This window comes from Mastacembelus armatus, chromosome 16 (genome assembly GCF_900324485.2).
Source record: "Mastacembelus armatus chromosome 16, fMasArm1.2, whole genome shotgun sequence".
In the NCBI taxonomy this organism is placed as follows: Eukaryota; Metazoa; Chordata; class Actinopteri; order Synbranchiformes; family Mastacembelidae; genus Mastacembelus; species Mastacembelus armatus.
In genome coordinates this window covers 20842595-20862292 of record NC_046648.1, presented here as the reverse complement: position 1 = coordinate 20862292, position 19698 = coordinate 20842595, and the positions used below count along the sequence as shown (strand labels likewise).

General features: G+C 38.9%; 1 protein-coding gene across 1 annotated transcript; it reads left to right on the top strand.

The window, feature by feature from the left end:
• Positions 1-3537: 3537 nt before the first annotated feature.
• On the top strand, positions 3538-17961 carry LOC113136756 (uncharacterized). Its single transcript, XM_026317792.1, has 21 exons — positions 3538-3942; positions 6282-6314; positions 6566-6698; positions 7290-7363; positions 7568-7611; positions 7989-8271; positions 8369-8412; positions 10191-10476; positions 10962-11009; positions 11393-11427; positions 11747-12032; positions 12304-12347; positions 12911-13178; positions 13542-13582; positions 14532-14817; positions 15303-15350; positions 15739-15773; positions 16091-16376; positions 16648-16691; positions 17254-17521; positions 17885-17961. Exons 1-21 carry the CDS (start codon positions 3690-3692, stop codon positions 17959-17961), a joined length of 2916 nt encoding a protein of 971 aa, XP_026173577.1. The 5' UTR covers positions 3538-3689.
• Positions 17962-19698: the final 1737 nt, after the last annotated feature.

The window sequence follows — 19698 nt, the reverse complement described above, 5'->3', positions numbered from 1 at the left end:
TTTTCTGTTTTGCCTTCCTGTCAGACTATAGTTATGGCTCAGTAGGTCCCTATTCACGTACTGGGATCTACTGGAAGGTTCAGTAGGTAATAATAATTTCATAGATCTTAATTGTTGTCTTTATAAGGTACATCTTTGTGTTTGAACATGGCAACTACTTGGTTATGATCAGGCATTAAAACACTGGTTAGGTTTAGGAAAAGGTTGTACTTTGTACTTTAGGTGCATATAAATTGATTGTAACAATGTCCTCAACTACATTTCAATTATTCAATAGCATGACAACAGGGAAATTGCCTGGTTTAACAATGAGATTCAAACAAAGATGATCATGTACAAAATGAGTTAACAAGCTCTTTTTAACTAATTTTTTTTTTTTTTACTTAATTGATTTAGCTAAAGTAAAATGGATTTGATAGCATATCATTTTATAAAGCATATCTTTTAATCAAGGTTTTACTGTGGAATAAGAATTTACTATTGGAGTGTTATTGAAATGTTTTTTCTATTTTTAAATATTAAATAAAACTTTTTCATCACTGGTGGTTGTTTGCCTGAGAGGTTATTTTGCAGCCTGTTGGTGTTCTGTTTTGAGTTGCAGATCCATGCAGGGCTCGTTGTCTATGCCTTGAAATGGAAAACTCATCCCTCCATCCTTTTCACCAGACGTTCTGGTAAGACATTTTAAGTGACACTGCTTTTTGTAACAACCTGAATTTGTTGAAAACAAGGAAGTGACAGTTTTATTAATCACAGGTAACAAAGGCATCAAGCAGCAGGATGGTGCTTATTAAAATCCCAGGGCTTATTTAATTACTGTAGTTTTATATTGTGCTGTGTTATAAAATTGTGCAGTGAAATGCGCATTGATCTGATGAGTAAGAGGCTGGTGATCTGACTGTAAAATGAACTCTACCTCAGATGAAAAGACCCTCCAGGAACATTCTCCAATAGTTCACATTTTGTTCTTTTTTTGCACCTTTAAAAAGTTGTTGTTGGTTCTAAGGATGTTCCATGAAGATTACTTTTTAAACCTTTGCAGAACCTTCAAGGAACATCTCTTGAAAGGTCCATCAAGGTTATTCTGATGGTCTTTTACAGAGCCATCAATCCATCTATTGTCTACTGCTTGTCCTGGCACATGGTCGCAGTGGGCTGGAGCCAGTCGTAGTTGACTCTGGGTGAGAGGGGCAGGGTGCACACCCTGGACAGATCCCCAGTCTAACACAGAGCTGACACAGAGAAAGACAAACACCCACAGTCACAGTCAATTTAGAATCACCAATTAACCCTAACCCCAAAGTGCATGTGTTTGGATTGTGGGAGGAAGCCCGAGTACCTGGAGAAAACTCAGGGAGAACATGCAGACTCCACACAGAAATTCCCCAGGCTCAGTTAGGACTTGAAGCCAGACCCCTGCAGCGTGGTGCAATTTTAAATTATTATTCTCTAAAGTTGAGGTTTTTCAAGCAGCTTAATTGATTGCAGGAAACTTTGGTTTGCTGAAGTAAAAGGTTTAGAGAGGGTCACACTGAGGGAGATAAAGGAGTGAGAGAGAGGCCCCAGGTTCTAACCTGTAACCTTCTTCCTGTGAGGTGACGGGGGTCACCACTGTTCTGCAGTTCTGCTCACACTTTACTGAACCTTAAGGGAACTTGCTTGGACGGGTCTGTTAAAGATACGATGTGTAAAATGTGAAACATTTGGCAGCATCTAGTGGTGAGATTGCAGAATCACACCACACTGCTGCATTTCCAGGTGTGAGGGGGGAACATGGCTGGCATCTTGTAAACCCAACACTATTCTGTCTATAGCCAGTGTTTGGATTGTCCATTCCGGGCTACTGTAGATACATGATAGTGCAATGTGGTTGCCACTGTGAATGGAGACCCACACACTTTGTAGATTTAAAAAGCTCATTCTATGATTAAGTACATGCAATAGTTGCTATTTTCCAGAGATTACACAATAATGACAACATGACACATTGGCTGTGTCCTAGTTCAGGGGCCACATCCTTCATAGGCTGCATTTGAAAGCAGATTGCGTCACAGCGTTTTGATGAGGCTGGTCCTATTTAGGAGGCCCCTTCAAATGTGGCTGACAATTGCAGCCTTCACCAGGAAATGAAAGCTTCATGTGTTGTAGGTTTCACGGCCCAACATTCTTTGCACGATGGTGACGAAAGGTTTAACACAAGTTATGAATCTGTGGATCTAGACCTATTTGACTTTTTAAAATGTTTGTATGTAATAGGTTTCAACTCAGTCAGATAAATAATAATACAAATGCTTATAAACATGGGGTCTTAATAAAGCTGGAGGTGAAGCATCTTATTTTCCACCAGCAGAACATAAATAAAACAGTTTAATATTAATATTAATATTTGGTACTGACTATCTCCGGAGACACTATGAGCTGACTTCCTAAATTTACCCTCAGTTGCCAGTCTCTGTTTACACTTAGCTGCCCAAACTTAAACTGTTCAAAGTTACTTCCTTCCTGCCTTGTTCACCCTCCCGAACAAACAAAATGCCTCCTTGAATGTTCTTCTCATCCAGAGAATTTACTTCTAGATTTACTTCAGAGTTTACCCCTGAGCACAAAGGACACACTAAGTACCCTTTTTGCTCCATATCTCTGTGTTGGACCCGGGGCTCTGTCCTGTGGTCCAGAAACTCTTTACAAAATTCATCAAAAGTCCTTTATACTGAGATTCACTCAGCACATTTTTGATATCACATTTGACTTTAGTGTGGAGCATTTCTCCTTTATGGGATTTGGTTTAACAAAGATAAACCTAACAAAACTGAATAATTTGAAACTCAGTAAAAAAAAAACACACACACAAATAAGCACAAAGGAGTGAGAGTTTGTGTAAAATTACCTGTGAATTACAAAAGTTAACGTTTTTTTCACTTTTCTTTCACTGGCAGTGTTTTCAGGTTCATAGGTAAATTTCTTTATGGTCAGCTCTGGCACAATGAAGTTCTGTGTGGGTGGATGTTACAGGGCTGCATCCTCACTGGGACTGTGCTGAAACCCTGCAGGTCCTGATCCCTCCAAAAGCACCTGGCCAAAGAAACCTGCTGAAAAGCAGTAGGCCGACCTTTTCAACACTGTGTTGTCATTGGCCAGTAAATATAATAAGCATTTAAAAAATATTCTTACATTTACTTAGTACTACTCAGGTCTATATGAGTATGAATAGACTATAGTACTTAAAAATTCCTAACATGCAGACTTAAAATAACAATAAGGAATAAAAACTGTAGGTTCCTGAATTGGTCATAAATTTCCGGCAATATTTGAAGGCACCATGACAACAGGGGGAAACTTGGGCAGGCGAAGGAAACAGGGAACTTAAACAGCACTTTGAAACTTCTAGGCAAACACCCAGTAGGTTTCTGTGTCAGGGTCAAGAAATAATAATGTCACAAATATGAGCAGGAAAGACAGCAGAGGAAGGAAGACGTAAAGTTTAGTTTTAAAAATGTAGAAATACTAAAAGGAGTAAATAAGATTTTATTAGACAGAACAGGTGTAAAGAATAAGACCTAATTATTTATCCATAGTCCGGAGCAGAGGGCGGAGGCTGCATCGCCTCTTTCTGCTTTTTTTCATTGTAAGAAACTTCTGCATCGGGCTGAGCTGCAAACGACGAACAGTCTGTGTCTTTTTGCTGAGAAATGGCCTCTAGGTCCATAAAAGCTGCTTTGGCAGATGTCCTGGAGAACCTGTCAGAGGAGAACTTTAAAAAGTTCTGCCACCATCTTATGGACCTCAGAGCCGGGCTGCGTGTCAGACGCACAGCTGTGGAGGGTAAAAGCTGCTTAGAGGTCGCAGATGTGATGGTTTCTACCTTTACTGAGGCCAAAGTTGTTGCGGTGGCTGAGGAGATACTGAGGGCCATCGGCTGTAACCTGGAGGCAGACGATCTGGGTAAGTACCAAGGTTTGATGTAGAACCGGATCAGGCCACTTTAAGCTGTAGTCTGCATGAATCAACGGGAAACGATGCAGCTTTAATCCAAATGCAACATGTTTAGTGTATTTATTATATGGTAATGAAGCTAAAAGTGAACATGTTAAAGTGTTGAATCTGTCCTGTACAGCTCAGAGACAATATCGCTGTAATGAAACATGTTATTTTATAGAAGAGAAGTTTCTATAGTACAACACCTGTGTATTTGTCATTACTGGCTCATATCAGAATCAGAATCAGAATGAGCTTTATTGCCAAGTGAGTGTGCACACACACACACACACACAAGGAATTTGTTTAGGTACGGGGGGGTACTCCAGTGCAAACAGACATAAATACAAATGCTACAAAGGGTCAAACAGTAAACATAAATGCTACAGAAATGCTACAAAAAACTAAAAGAAAAATGCACAGATAACCTGAAAAACAGGATGGAAGGAGAATTAATTGGTGTGCAAAGAGCAAAAAGGTGCCAGTGTCATAGTGCAGGTGGTGGAAGGGAATGGTGGAGAGCTACGAGTTTAAGAGTTGGATGGCCTGAGGGAAGAAGCTTCCTTTGTGCCGGGCTGTCTTGATGTTTGGAGCTCTGAAGCGCCGGCCAGAGGGTAAGAGCTGGAAGAGGTGGTGGCTCGGGTGGGTGGCATCAGGAGTGATTTTCTGAGCTCTTTTTCTCACTCTGGAGGTGAACAGGACTTGGAGGGTGGGTAGGGGAACACCGATGATCTTCTCAGAAGTCCGAACTGTTCTCTGAAGTCTTCGGATGTCTGATTTAGAGGCGGAACTAAACCAGACAGTGATGGAGGAGCACAGGATAGACTCGATGACCGCTGAGTAGAACTGGGTCAGCAGCATCTGTGGAAGGTTGAACTTCTTCAGCTGGCGCAGGAAGTACAACCTCTGCTGGGCCTTCTTCGTGATGGAGTCGATGTGGAAGTTCCACTTCAGGTCCTGAGAGATGGTGGTGCCCAGGAACCTGAATGACTCCACTAGTGCCACAGTGCTGTTCGTAATGGTGAGAGGGGGGTGGGTGGGGGCATTTCTCCTGGAGTCCACAACCATCACCACTGTTTTGAGCGTGTTTAACTCCAAGTTGTTGTGACTGCACTAGCAAGCCAGCTGCTCCACCTCCTGTCTGTATGCAGACTCTTCACCGTCCTGGATGAGACCAATGACAGTGGTGTCATCTGCAAACTTCAGGAGTTTCACAGAGGAGTCACAGGAGGTGCAGTCGTTTGTGTAGAGGGAGAAGAGCAGTGGGGAGAGAACACACCCCTGGGGGTGCCGGTGCTGGTGATGCAGGAGCCTGAAGTAAATTTCCCCATCCTCACTAGCTGTTGCCTATCCGTCAGGAAGCTTGTAATCCACTGACAGGTAGAGTCAGGAACGGAGAGCTGGGAGAGTTTATTCTGGAGGAGTGATGGGATGATGGTGTTGAATGCCGAGCTGAAGTCCACAAACAGAATCCTTACATAAGTCCCTGGTTTGTCCAGATGTTGCAGGATGTAGTGCAGCTCCATATTGACTGCATCATCCACGGACCGATTGGATCGGTAGGCAAACTGCAGGGGGTCCAGGAAGGGTCCAGTGACGTTCTTCAGGTGGGCCAACACCAGTCTTTCAAAGGACTTCATGACCACAGATGTCAGAGCCACTGGTCTGTAGTCACTGAGTCCCGTGATTTTTGGCTTCTTGGGGATGGCAATGCTGGTGGAGCGTTTGAAGCATGCAGGGACTTCACACAGCTCCAGTGATCTGTTGAAGATCAGAGAGAAGATGGGAGCCAGCTGGTCAGCACAGGTTCTGAGGCATATTGGTGAAACCCCATCTGGTCCTGGTGCTTTCCTTATCTTCTGCTTCCTGAAGAGCCGACACACATCGTCCATACTGGTCTGAAGTATCGGAGAGGGGGAGAGGTTGATGGTTGGAGGTGTTAATGGTTGTTCTGGAGGACAATCAGAGCGGGTGGGGGGTGATTCAAATCTGCAATAGAACTCATTCAGATCGTTCACCAGCGTTTGATTGTCTATTGAGGAGGGGGATGGAGTCCTATAGTTGGTTATTGTCCTCAGGCCTCTCCACACTGAAGCAGAGTCGTTAGCTGTAAACTGGTTTTCCAGCTTTTTGGAGTAGTAGTATCCAGTTTGATACACAGCTGAACAATAACACTAAATATCTCCATAGCATACTTTACATTGTGATGTATTTACTTAACCTTAGCATTAAGAGCCAATAGTCACATTTACACAAAACAGTTTAAAAACACTGAAAACAGTAAACAGCCCTGTTTATTTTTTCAGCTGAAGAAACACCTGGACCTTCCAACAAACCTGGTGAGTCACAGTGAGTTGTTTTCTGATTTGGTGTTGTGGGGAAAAAGTTGAATTGGTTTTGTTAGTTTTGATATTAACATTTAATGCACATACATATTACCAGTGATGGAAAAATGTTCACTCACCTACACTTTGAATACAGAAAGCAGAAGTTACATAACATTTAAAAATGAAAACTCTTCAAATGAAATGTATCAAGCTGCTATAACTTCATGTTAACTCTGAATCTAATTAGTCTCCTCTTTCCTCAGTCATGGTATCTTTGAAGAGGCACAATCCCACGGTTAATATTAACAAAATGACCGTTTTGGATGATGAAGACGAAGACTTCTATAAAAATCTTCAGATTCATGAGAAATATCTCATTGATGCCCTGAAAGACAAGTAAACATTATGGTGCCTTCTATACATTAACAACAGACAACTATTGTTGATGTTATGAGATTCTCTTACCTTGTGGCTTTTTTCATTGTTGTCTAAATGTTTAATCAGGACTTTTCCCCTTAATGAGACAATTTTATTAGAACTTGTTTGGTTTTCATAGACTCTAACCAGTGAGGCTCATTTAAATACTTCAGGTTTAACAAACAGATGCAACAGATAGTTGTTTGTTTTAGATAGTTTTAAACTATCATACATAAAATAAGTTAACAAGCTTTTTTTAACTGATATTTTTTACCTAATTATTTTATCTCAAGTAAAATAGATTTGATTTGATTCAGTCAAGGTTTTACTATGAAATAAGAACTTCCTGTTAGAACATCACTGAAAATGTTTGCTATTTTAAAATATAGAATAGAACATTTTCATCTCAGTGTGAGATCTTTACATTTTGAGTGAGTGCCTTGTCATTTGTTATAGGGATATAAGCTTTTAGTAATGGGTATAATGAAGCTGACAGAGTTTTCAATTTGATGCTGTACTGTGTTGCAGGATGGGACTTTGTTAAAACCTGGTTTCATCAATGTCTTCTAGGAAACAAAGACCTGGTGTGGACATGATGCACAGAGGGATGACCAGTTTTTCAGAGATCAGCTCAGAAGTCAAACGTAAAACAAATGAGACAGAACAATAAAAAAAAAAACAAACTACTTAATACACTACACTTGGGGAATCTTTAGGCTGCTCTATTATTATGTCACTGCAAAGAAGCTTTCTATGTCACTTAGGAATCACATCTTTAATATACGTGTTTATAAATCCTGATGTTAGATTGATAACTAATGAGTCTTTTCTCTTTCTTTTCTGCCCAGAGAAACATTTTGTGGATAAACAGGGGCCTTCATGGAGCCAAAGAGTGAGTAATGTCACTTATCTCTGACTCTCTTCATTCTTCACCTTGATCCTTATGAAGGATGATACAAGCACAAAGCAGCAGCAGTAGTTTTTGTTGCTGTGTTTGAAAGAATCACATCCAGGCAGTAAAATAAAGTCCTAAAGTAAAATAACTGTAAAAGAGAATCAAATTTGATTCCCACAAAGTTATTAAAGAAACACATACATGCAATTTACATATATGTGAACAATTGGACAAATATGAAAAATTGTAACATTACCATATGTTGTATGGCTGTAATGTTGAAACACACTGTACAGCAGTGACATGTGAACACTAATTATTCCATGTGAGAAATTTCACTTTTGCTCCATAAATATGTTTTTCTCATTTACCAGGTAGATCAGATGGTGTTTGTCATAGAGCTGCTTTTGGAAACAATAGGAGATTTGAGTGATAAGGAGCTTGAGAAGTTTCAGCAGCTCAGTCATTATCATCACCCCTCATTCATCTACACATGGAGTCCGACACCGACAGAAGAAATAGACCTGCACGACACAGTGTTTTTAATGGTGAAGACTTATGGCCAAGAGTCTGTGAGGAAGACAAAGCGCATTTTAGGAAGGATGAAGAGAATTGATCTGACTCAGAGACTGTCAGACATCACATCAGGACCCAGAAGTAAGACAGTCAAGACTTTTTATTGTAGTTTCAGTTTGAAGAAATCTTCATATAAATAAATCATTTTATTTCCTTTATTTTCTTTCTTTCCCCTCAGAAAAACTCTCTGTGGATGAACACCTGTCTGCACTGTTTCACAAAGTGAGCACAGCTTTTATTTAATGAGATGCAGGTTTAGAATCATATCAGTGTTAGTGATGATAAATAATGTTGGTATAGACTGGATGTTCACAGCTTGTGAACCCTTTAGAATTTAAATGTAACCTAAAACATCAGATTTTCAGTCATTAGAGAAACCAATTAAACAAATTAGATTAAAAAAAATACCAAACTTGGTCTTTTATTTATTTCAAAAAACAATCCACAAAATATTTTTCCAATATCCTTCTGAATGTTCATGTGATCTTTAGCAAACTCCAACAACTTCTCTGTTTGGAGCCATGATCCTGAGCCGCAGACATGTTGTCAAGGTCAAACTGATAGATTCCTATTTTCTAACTAAAACTGGGCCCCACAGTTTTACATTTTCACTTATTTAATTAGCTTCTTTCTATCGACCTGTGAGAAAATACAAAAATAAATACACTAACATAAAAATAAAAAATTATAAAGGGTTCACTAACTTTCATTCACCAGTGTAGTTGCATTTTGATGGTTGGGGCGTTTAGATTGAAATTATATTGTTAATATTATTAAATCATTGTTTTTAACCTGTTTTTCAAAATATTAAACAAAATGCAAAAGAAAAAAACTAACATACAACTTATTGAATTTGCTGCCACCAATGCCGGTTCTTGCCAGCTGTGGAAGGGTGGGCTTAAGACATGAACTGTACCACCCAGCATTAAATGACCACGATATGGACCCTAATGTACCCAAATGGGTTAGCTATTTAATACTGGGTGGGACGGTGCGTTCATATTTAGGTTGTATGTCGCTGCCACCGGTGGCATGAATTTGGGTGGCTGAGGTGGAGGGAGACAGATTTATTTATTTCTGAATGGGGGAGGTGGGGAAGATGAAGTTTGTGAAACAACAGTAGCAGCATCGTGGCTGCCGGAGCCGCTAACACGCTTCCTTATAGGCACCAAAAATCCATGCATTGCACGCAATTACTCGTGCTTTTTAGTGCTCATGTTCTTGTCTGTCAGAAACTGAATCTGCTTCTCTGGATTCAAGGCAAGTCACGAGTGTGGAGAGTATAAGAGCTTTCACCCAATAAAAACAGAGAAAATACTGTATTTTTCTGGTGTTATTGTTTGACTGGTTGGGGCAGTCTACAGCCATCCCTCAAACTTCTTAACATGCAGCCGCCTTAGATTGCCTTTACCAAAGTACAAATCATAAAAACTAATAGATAAATTCTGTCTTTCACTTAATTCCAATTGGGTGGGCAACTCTGACGTTTGGGTGGGCTAAGCCCACCCCTGCCCATGCCTAGATCCAGCCCTGGCTGCCACACAGTTGATCAAAATCATGTGACATTCAGATCCCATGGCTTGTTTCAAGCTTTGACACCAACGTGAAGAAGTTACAGCTTAAAAAAAAAATCATAATAACCATTAACCAGATTTTAAAGGATTGAGGGAAACTTGAATCATCCTCTGCTCTGACAAACAGATGATTAACAATTGTTTCAGTAGCTTAAGGAAAACATGTCTTTAAATGTTTAAAACAATGACACTGATAAGATGCTAAATGTTTTTCAGTGAAGGAATAACATACATTTGCTTAGAAAAATCTTCAGACCATTTTTCTTTTTGCACAGTTTATTGTCTTGTAAATTTGATTTGAAATGGCAATTAGTAAAATGTCTTGTACAGTTGGGTTTGGGTTAGTCTAAATTGGAACGTTGGAAGGAGGTTTTAGAGCTTTCAAAGTGACCAAATGAACAATAAACATATATTTGCATTTTCCAGGTGGCAACAATGGCGTCTGTTAGAGAGCTGCTTCTGGAAACACTGAGTGATTTGAGACAGCAGGAGCTCAAGAAATTTAAGTGGTTCCTGCAGTTCACTTGCTTCCACAAGGGCTTAACTCAAATCCCGTGGAGACAGCTGGACTGGGAAGAGAGGGAAGAAGCAGTGGATCTGATGGTGAAGATGTTTGGTCAACTGTCTGTGGAGGTGACTATGGAGGTTTTCATGCACATGAACAGGACTGATCTGGCTCAGAGGCTGTCAGAGACCAGCTCAGAGCTGAAGGGTGAGAAACCTGTCACATTGGTCTATAATAATAAAAAATACAAAATCTTTAACTGTGCAGCCAAATATTAAAACCAGAGCAACAACACCACACAGCCCTACCATGGCAGCAGAAATAACAAAGAGCTGAATGTACAAAACCTTCACATAGTTAAAACTGTCATCTGAAACATAAGGGAAAGTTTCCCACACTGTTAAATAACTACTTCATTTTCTTATCTGGATGATGGAACAAATTCAGTTTACTTACACATACAACATTAAAACTGAAGGTGAAAATAGACACAGATTAAATTAGAGATGATTTTTAAATCAACAATGTTTTGAGGGGATGATGAATCTGTTGACATTTTTTATTAGCAAATGTAATTTAACACATTTTTGTTAGAAACATTTTTCTAGTGTATTCCACTCATAACATGTACAAAAAATGTTGACACACAGTTTATTTATCATGCAATTAAAATGTAATTACATGTGTTGCAGGGACAGAATCATCAGCTGAAACATTTATTGGAACTGCCAAAGAGAAAGGTAAGTGTCCAACACGCTGTTATAACATTTATAACATTAATAACATAAGATAACAAATATTAGTATGTGAATATAAAGCAACAAGACTTCTATCAGTCATAAGATTTGTTAGATTGTCATGACGTTTAATTCAAAAGTGCTCATTCAGTCATGTTCACATTCAGACCAATGGCAAAGAGTCTAAAACGGGCTTAATAGTGTCAGTGTATGTAATGTGACATGTTAATTTCATGCAATGGATAATTAGTTTTATGATGCTAAGTTGGTTTTCTGCTCATTTTGAAGTGAGTTTGTAACATTAGAATTCTTTAACAGCAACACAAACTGATGTCTGATGTAAAATTAGTGATCGATGATGGTTTTTATATCTGCTTTCTCACCAGAGACAGAAGAACATCACTCTGTACTGACCCAGAAAGTGAGTCATATCACATCTTCATCAACTGGCTGAGCTGCAGAAAACTAACTACTTTGATTAATAATCATATAATTCATCTTTTCAGATAAAATGCCAAAACCTTCTCTGTTTACAGCTTTTCAGTTGTGAGGACTTTCTGTTTTTCTCTGTTTTATATCATTTGAAACTGAATAACGGAATAATTTAGCTGTTGGTCCGAAGAAAACAGTTTTGGAAATACCTCACATATACACTGATGAGATTTGAATATGAAAATTTGCAATTGTCATAATAAGCGTTTTCATTTTTTCAGTATGTGTATTTCCTTTGAATTGACCAGGTAGAAACAATGGTGTCTGTTATTGAGCTGCTCTTGGAGACACTGGCTGGTTTGAGACATGGGGAGCGTAAGAAGTTCACGATGTTCCTGCGTCAGATTCATCATCAAAAACCTAATTCTGACATCTTGCGGAGGCTCCAGGAAATGTGGGATGTCCAGGACACAGTGTTTTTATTGGCTCAGACTTATGACCAACAGTCTGTGGAGAAGACCAAGGAGATTTTAGAGAAAATGAAGAGACGTGATCTGTTGGAGAAGCTGTCACTCAGCAGCTCAGGACCCACAAGTAAGACAGTAAAGACAAAAGCATCTTAGACTCATAAAACTGGTTCATAACATGTGGTATGAGTTTATAAACTGTTTTTTTACATCTTAAATCATATAGAGGAAAGGTATGCTGTACAAAAACATATATGACTAAATGAAGTGTAAATAATTTCAGAGGCAAATAACAATTTACTCTTTATACTTTGTCATTTGAAAGGCAGCTTTAAATAAAGTTAAACATAACTATGGGCTAATAACAGTGATTTGTTCTATGTCACTTTCCTCCTCAGAGAAACTCTCTAAAACTGAACAGAGCTCTGCACTGATCCAGATAGTGAGTAACATCAAGTCTGTTTGACTTTATACAACACAGCTTTCATTCAACAGATGCAGGTTAAAACATGTCTTTAAAAATGATCTTCATCCTGTACATTTTAAATAATGATACAAACATGCCCAGACAAAGCTGAAGCTGCATTTAGATTAAAAACTTCAAAAATAATTTTATCCATCAATAATGTCACGATATCATGATCATAGAGGGAATTTCATCATGTACATTTGTCCTGACTTTTGAAGTTTGAAAAGTTCATCCAACAAAAAATAACTTTAGTCTTAAATCATTTTGCAAACCATTACATAAGATATAAAACAGAAATTATAAAAGTAGTTTTGAGTCACATGATTCAGTTTGAGTCATTTCAGTGTTTGGCAGCTCTATATGTGAAAATAATTGCAGGGAGTAAAATAAAATGAAAAACAAATGTGACCAGTTTAAAAGACTTAAAGGGTAGAAGAAAACGCAAATAATTGTACTCATGTCTGCATGAACATTGATGATACACATTTGTAATTGTCCTGCTGTATTAAATACGTGTTGTTGACTGTGTGTTCCAGGTGGCTAAAATGGCTGCTGTCAAACAGCTGCTTTTGGAAACGCTGAATAATTTGAGTTATAGTGAGCTCATGAAATTCCAGGAGTGGACTGCCTCCCAGTGGCTTCCTCCAGACATCACATGGATGTTGACTCACACAGATGACAGGGAAGAAATAGTGAATGTAATAATTCAGATGTTCGGTCAGCAATCTATGGAAGTGACCAGGAAGGTTCTCATGGACATGGATTTGGTGGAGAGGTTGTCAAAGACCAGTTTATGGCTCAAAGGTAAAACTAAGAAGACACAAATTACCACAAGTGTGTAAAAATGCATTTTATATTTAATATGAGAATACAATTAAAGAATAACAGAGAATAATCTGCTAAATATAGAATCACAAACCATTAGATTTGATAATTAAATAATATAATCCCAGTTTTGACACAGTGTGAATGAAAACAGATCATGTGAAGTTTAGTGAATTTGTAGTTGCTGCAGGGCTTTTTGTTGGATCTCTTTAGATTGTGTCAGTCAGGTTTATATGTGTTTAGCAGTAAATTTTGTTAATTTTTAAAAAAATATATAAATGTTGATTGTAATTGAATGTTGGATTAGATTAAAAAATCTGTTTACTTTAAATTTCTCCTCAGAACACTCTGTGGATGAACATGGACCTGCACCGTATGACAGAGTGAGTCTGAATTTACACAGCACAACTTTACAGTAACAGTTACAATGAATGAAAAAAATATTTTTTTTCCCCATCCATCCATTATTCACTGTGGGCTGGAGCCAGTCTCACCTGATATTGGGCAAGAGGTGTGGTACACCCTGGACAGATCATCAGCCTATCACAGGGCTGACACATAGAGATAAACATTCCCACCAATTTAGAGTCATCAATTAGCCTAACCCCATTGCATTGATGTTAAATGCAACCCCAAGGGGGCACAAACCAGTGTCCTAATGTGCCGGTCCCAAGTCCAGGTAAATGCAGAGGGTTGTGTCAGGAAATGGCATCCGACTTTAAATTTAAGCCAAATCAAACATACGAATCACATATGGGACTTCCATACCGGATTGTTCGCGGCCCGGGTTAACAACGGTGCTGTTGACCTACAGGGTGCCAGTGGAAATTGGACTACTGTTGGTCGAAGAAGGAGAGGAGGAAGGCGTGTTCGTAGGCAAAGAGAGAAGAGGAAGGGCAGGAGTGTAGGACTTAGAGTAGGTACTTTGAATGTAGGGACTTTGTCAGGGAAAACTAGAGAGTTGGCTGATATGATGGAGAGGAGAAAGGTGGATATCTTGTGTGTTCAGGAGACCAGGTGGAAAGGTAGCAAGGCCTATAGATTAGGAGCAGGGTTCAAGCTGTTTTATCATGGTGTGGATGGAAAGAGGAATAAAGTAGGAGTTATCCTGAAGGAGGATTTTGATAGGAATCTTCACAAAAAGGATGGAAATGGCTGTAGTGAACACATTTTTCCAGAAAAGGGAGGAGCATAGGGTATAAGAGTGGAGGCAGGAGCACACAAGTTGATTACATCTTGTGCAGACGTTAGTACAAATTAGAACGTTGGAAGGAGTTTTTAGCGTTTTCAAAGTGACCAAATGAACAATAAACATATATTTGAATTTTTCAGTTAGCAACAATGGCGTCTGTTAAAGAGCTGCTTCTGGAAACACTGAGTGATTTGGGACAGCAGGAGTTCAAGAAATTTAAGTGCTTCCTGCAGTTCACTTGCTTCCACAAGGGCTTAACTCAAATCCCGTGGAGACAGCTGGAGCAGGCAGAGATGAAAAAAGCAGTGGATCTGATGGTGGAGATGTTTGGTCAACTGTCTGTGGAGGTGACTATGGAGGTTTTCATGCACATGAACAGGACTGATCTAGCTCAGAGGCTGTCAGAGACCAGCTCAGAGCTGAAGGGTGAGAAACCTGTCACATTGGTCTATAATAATAAAAAATACAAAATCTTTAACTGTGCAGCCAAATATTAAAACCAGAGCAACAACACCACACAGCCCTACCATGGCAGCAGAAATAACAAAGAGCTGAATGTACAAAACCTTCACATAGTTAAAACTGTCATCTGAAACATAAGGGAAAGTTTCCCACACTGTTAAATAACTACTTCATTTTCTTATCTGGATGATGGAACAAATTCAGTTTACTTACACATACAACATTAAAACTGAAGGTGAAAATAGACACAGATTAAATTAGAGATGATTTTTAAATCAACAATGTTTTGAGGGGATGATGAATCTGTTGACATTTTTTATTAGCAAATGTAATTTAACACATTTTTGTTAGAAACATTTTTCTGGTGTATTCCACTCATAACATGTACAAAAAATGTTTACAGACAGTTAATTTATCATGCAATTAAAATGTAATTACATGTGTTGCAGGGACAGAATCATCAGCTGAAACATTTATTGGAGCTGCCAAAGAGAAAGGTAAGTGTCCAACATGCTGTTAGGACACTTATAACATTAATAACATCTAATAAGGTAACAAATAATAGTATGTGAATATAAAGCAACAAGACTTCTATCGTCCATAAGATTTGTTAGATTGTCATGACGTTTAATTCAAAAGTGCTCATTCAGTCATGTTCACATTCAGACCAATGGCAAAGAGTCTAAAACGGGCTTAATAGTGTCAGTGTATGTAATGTGACATGTTAATTTCATGCAATGGATAATTAGTTTAATGATGCTAAGTTGGTTTTCTGCTCATTTTGAAGTGAGTTTGTAACATTAGAATTCTTTAACAGCAACACAAACTGATGTCTGATGTAAAATCAGTGATCGATGATGGTTTTTATATCTGCTTTCTCACCAGAGACAGAAGAACATCACTCTGTACTGACCCAGAAAGTGAGTCATATCACATCTTTATCAACTGGCTGAGCTGCAGAAAACTAACTACTTTGATTAATAATCATATAATTCATCTTTTCAGATAAAATGCCAAAACCTTCTCTGTTTACAGCTTTTCAGTTGTGAGGACTTTCTGTTTTTCTGTTTTATATCATTTGAAACTGAATAACGGAATAATTTAGCTGTTGGTCCGAAGAAAACTGTTTTGGAAATACCTCACATATACACTGATGAGATTTGAATATGAAAATTTGCAATTGTCATAATAAGCGTTTTCATTTTTTCAGTATGTATATTTCCTTTGAATTGACCAGGTAGAAACAATGGTGTCTGTTATTGAGCTGCTCTTGGAGACACTGGCTGGTTTGAGAGATGGGGAGCTTAAGGAGTTCATGATGTTCCTGCGTCAGATTCATCATCAAAAACCTAATTCTGACATCTTGTGGAGGCTACTGACGATGTCAGATGTCCAGGACACAGTGTTTTTATTGGTTCAGACTTACGACCAACAGTCTGTGGAGAAGACCAAGGAGATTTTAGAGAAAATGAAGAGAAGTGATCTGTTGGAGAAGCTGTCACTCAGCAGCTCAGGACCCACAAGTAAGACAGTAAAGACAAAAACATCTTAGACTCATAAAACTGGTTCATAACATGTGGTATGAGTTTATAAACTGTTTTTTTACATCTTAAATCATATAGAGGAAAGGTATGCTGTACAAAAACATATATGACTAAATGAAGTGTAAATAATTTCAGAGGCAAATAACAATTTACTCTTTATACTTTGTCATTTGAAAGGCAGCTTTAAATAAAGTTAAACATAACTATGGGCTAATAACAGTGATTTGTTCTATGTCACTTTCCTCCTCAGAGAAACTCTCTAAAACTGAACAGAGCTCTGCACTGATCCAGATAGTGAGTAACATCAAGTCTGTTTGACTTTATACAACACAGCTTTCATTCAACAGATGCAGGTTAAAACATGTCTTTAAAAATGATCTTCATCCTGTACATTTTAAATGACACAAACATGCCCAGACAAAGCTGAAGCTGCATTCAGATTAAAAACTTCAAAAATAATTTTATCCATCAATAATGTCACGATATCATGATCATAGAGGGAATTTCATCATGTACATTTGTCCTGACTTTTGAAGTTTGAAAAGTTCATCCAACAAAAAATAACTTTAGTCTTAAATCATTTTGCAAACCATTACATAAGATATAAAACAGAAATTATAAAAGTAGTTTTGAGTCACATGATTCAGTTTGAGTCATTTCAGTGTTTGGCAGCTCTATATGTGAAAATAATTGCAGGGAGTAAAATAAAATGAAAAACAAATGTGACCAGTTTAAAAGACTTAAAGGGTAGAAGAAAACGCAAATAATTGTACTCATGTCTGCATGAACATTGATGATACACATTTGTAATTGTCCTGCTGTATTAAATACATGTGTTGTTGACTGTGTGTTCCAGGTGGCTAAAATGGCTGCTGTCAAACAGCTGCTTTTGGAAACCCTGAATAATTTGAGTTATAGTGAGCTCATGAAATTCAAGAGGTGGACTGCCTCCCAGTGGCTTCCTCCAGACATCACATGGATGTTGACTCACACAGATGACAGGGAAGAAATAGTGGATGTTATAATGCAGATGTTCGGTCAGCAATCTATGGAAGTGACCAGGAAGGTTCTCATGGACATGGATTTGGTGGAGAGGTTGTCAAAGACCAGTTTATGGCTCAAAGGTAAAACTAAGAAGACACAAATTACCACAAGTGTGTAAAAATGCATTTTATATTTAATATGAGAATACAATTAAAGAATAACAGAGAATAATCTGCTAAATATAGAATCACAAACCATTAGATTTGATAATTAAATAATATAATCCCAGTTTTGACACAGTGTGAATGAAAACAGATCATGTGAAGTTTAGTGAATTTGTAGTTGTTGCAGGGCTTTTTGTTGGATCTCTTTAGATTGTGTCAGTCAGGTTTATATGTGTTTAGCAGTAAATTTTGTTAATTTTTAAAAAAATATATAAATGTTGATTGTAATTGAATGTTGGATTAGATTAAAAAATCTGTTTACTTTAAATTTCTCCTCAGAACACTCTGTGGATGAACATGGACCTGCACCGTATGACAGAGTGAGTCTGAATTTACACAGCACAACTTTACAGTAACAGTTACAATGAATGAAAAAAATATTTTTTTTCCCCATCCATCCATTATTCACTGTGGGCTGGAGCCAGTCTCACCTGATATTGGGCAAGAGGTGTGGTACACCCTGGACAGATCATCAGCCTATCACAGGGCTGACACATAGAGATAAACATTCCCACCAATTTAGAGTCATCAATTAGCCTAACCCCATTGCATTGATGTTAAATGCAACCCCAAGGGGGCACAAACCAGTGTCCTAATGTGCCGGTCCCAAGTCCTGGTAAATGCAGAGGGTTGTGTCGGGAAATGGCATCCGACTTTAAATTTAAGCCAAATCAAACATACGAATCACATATGGGACTTCCATACCGGATTGTTCGCGGCCCGGGTTAACAACGGTGCTGTTGACCTACAGGGTGCCAGTGGAAATTGGACTACTGTTGGTCGAAGAAGGAGAGGAGGAAGGCGTGTTCGTAGGCAAAGAGAGAAGAGGAAGGGCAGGAGCGTAGGACTTAGAGTAGGTACTTTGAATGTAGGGACTTTGTCAGGGAAAACTAGAGAGTTGGCTGATATGATGGAGAGAAGAAAGGTGGATATCTTGTGTGTTCAGGAGACCAGGTGGAAAGGTAGCAAGGCCTATAGATTAGGAGCAGGGTTCAAGCTGTTTTATCATGGTGTGGATGAAAAGAGGAATGAAGTAGGAGTTATCCTGAAGGAGGATTTTGATAGGAATCTTCACAAAAAGGATGGAAATGGCTGTAGTGAACACATTTTTCCAGAAAAGGGAGGAGCATAGGGTATAAGAGTGGAGGCAGGAGCACACAAGTTGATTACATCTTGTGCAGACGTTTCAACCTGAAAGAGATCAGTGACTGCAAAGTAGTGGCTGGGAAGAGTGTAGCCAGACAGAATAGGATGATGGTGTGTAGGATGACTTTGGTGGTGAGGAAGATGAAGAGGACAAGGGCAGAGCAGAGGACTAAGTGGTGGAAGTTGAAAAAGGAAGAGTGCTGTGTGGCAGTTGTGGAAACTACAGAGGAATAAAGCTGATGAGTGACACAATGAAGTTATGGGAAAGAGTAGTGGAGGCTAGGCTGAGGTCAGAAGTGAGCATTTGTGAGCAGCAGTATGGTTTCATGCCAAGAAAGAGAACCACAGGTGCAATATTTGCTTTGAGAAAGCTGATGGAGAAGTACAGAGAAGGCCAGAAGAAGCTGCATTGTGTCTTTGTAGATTTGGAAAAGCGTATGACAGGGTGCTGAGAGAGGAGCTGTGGTTTTGTATGAGGAAAGCTGGAGTGGCAGAGAAGTATGTTCGAGTGGTGCAGGACATGTATGAGAGCTGTAAGACAGTGGTTAGGTGTGCTCTAGGGGTGACAGAGGAGTTCAAGGTGGAGGTGGTCCTGCACCAAGGATCGGCTTTGAGCTCCTTCCTGTTTGCTGTAGTGATGGACAGGTTGACAGATGAGGTTAGACAGGAATCCCCTGTTGACCATGATGTTTGCAGATGGCATTGTCATCTGCAGTGAGAGCAAGGAGAAGAAAATCTAGAGAGGTGGAGGTTTGCTCTGGAAAGGAGAGGAATGAAGGTTAGCCGCAGTAAAACAGCGTACATGTGTGTAAATGAGAGGGACTCAAGTAGAACGGTGAGGTTACAGGGAGTAGAGGTGAAGAAGGTGTAGGATTTTAAGGACCTAGGGTCAACAGTCCAGAGCAACGGAGAGTGTGGAAAAGAAGTGAAGAGATGTGTGCAAGCAG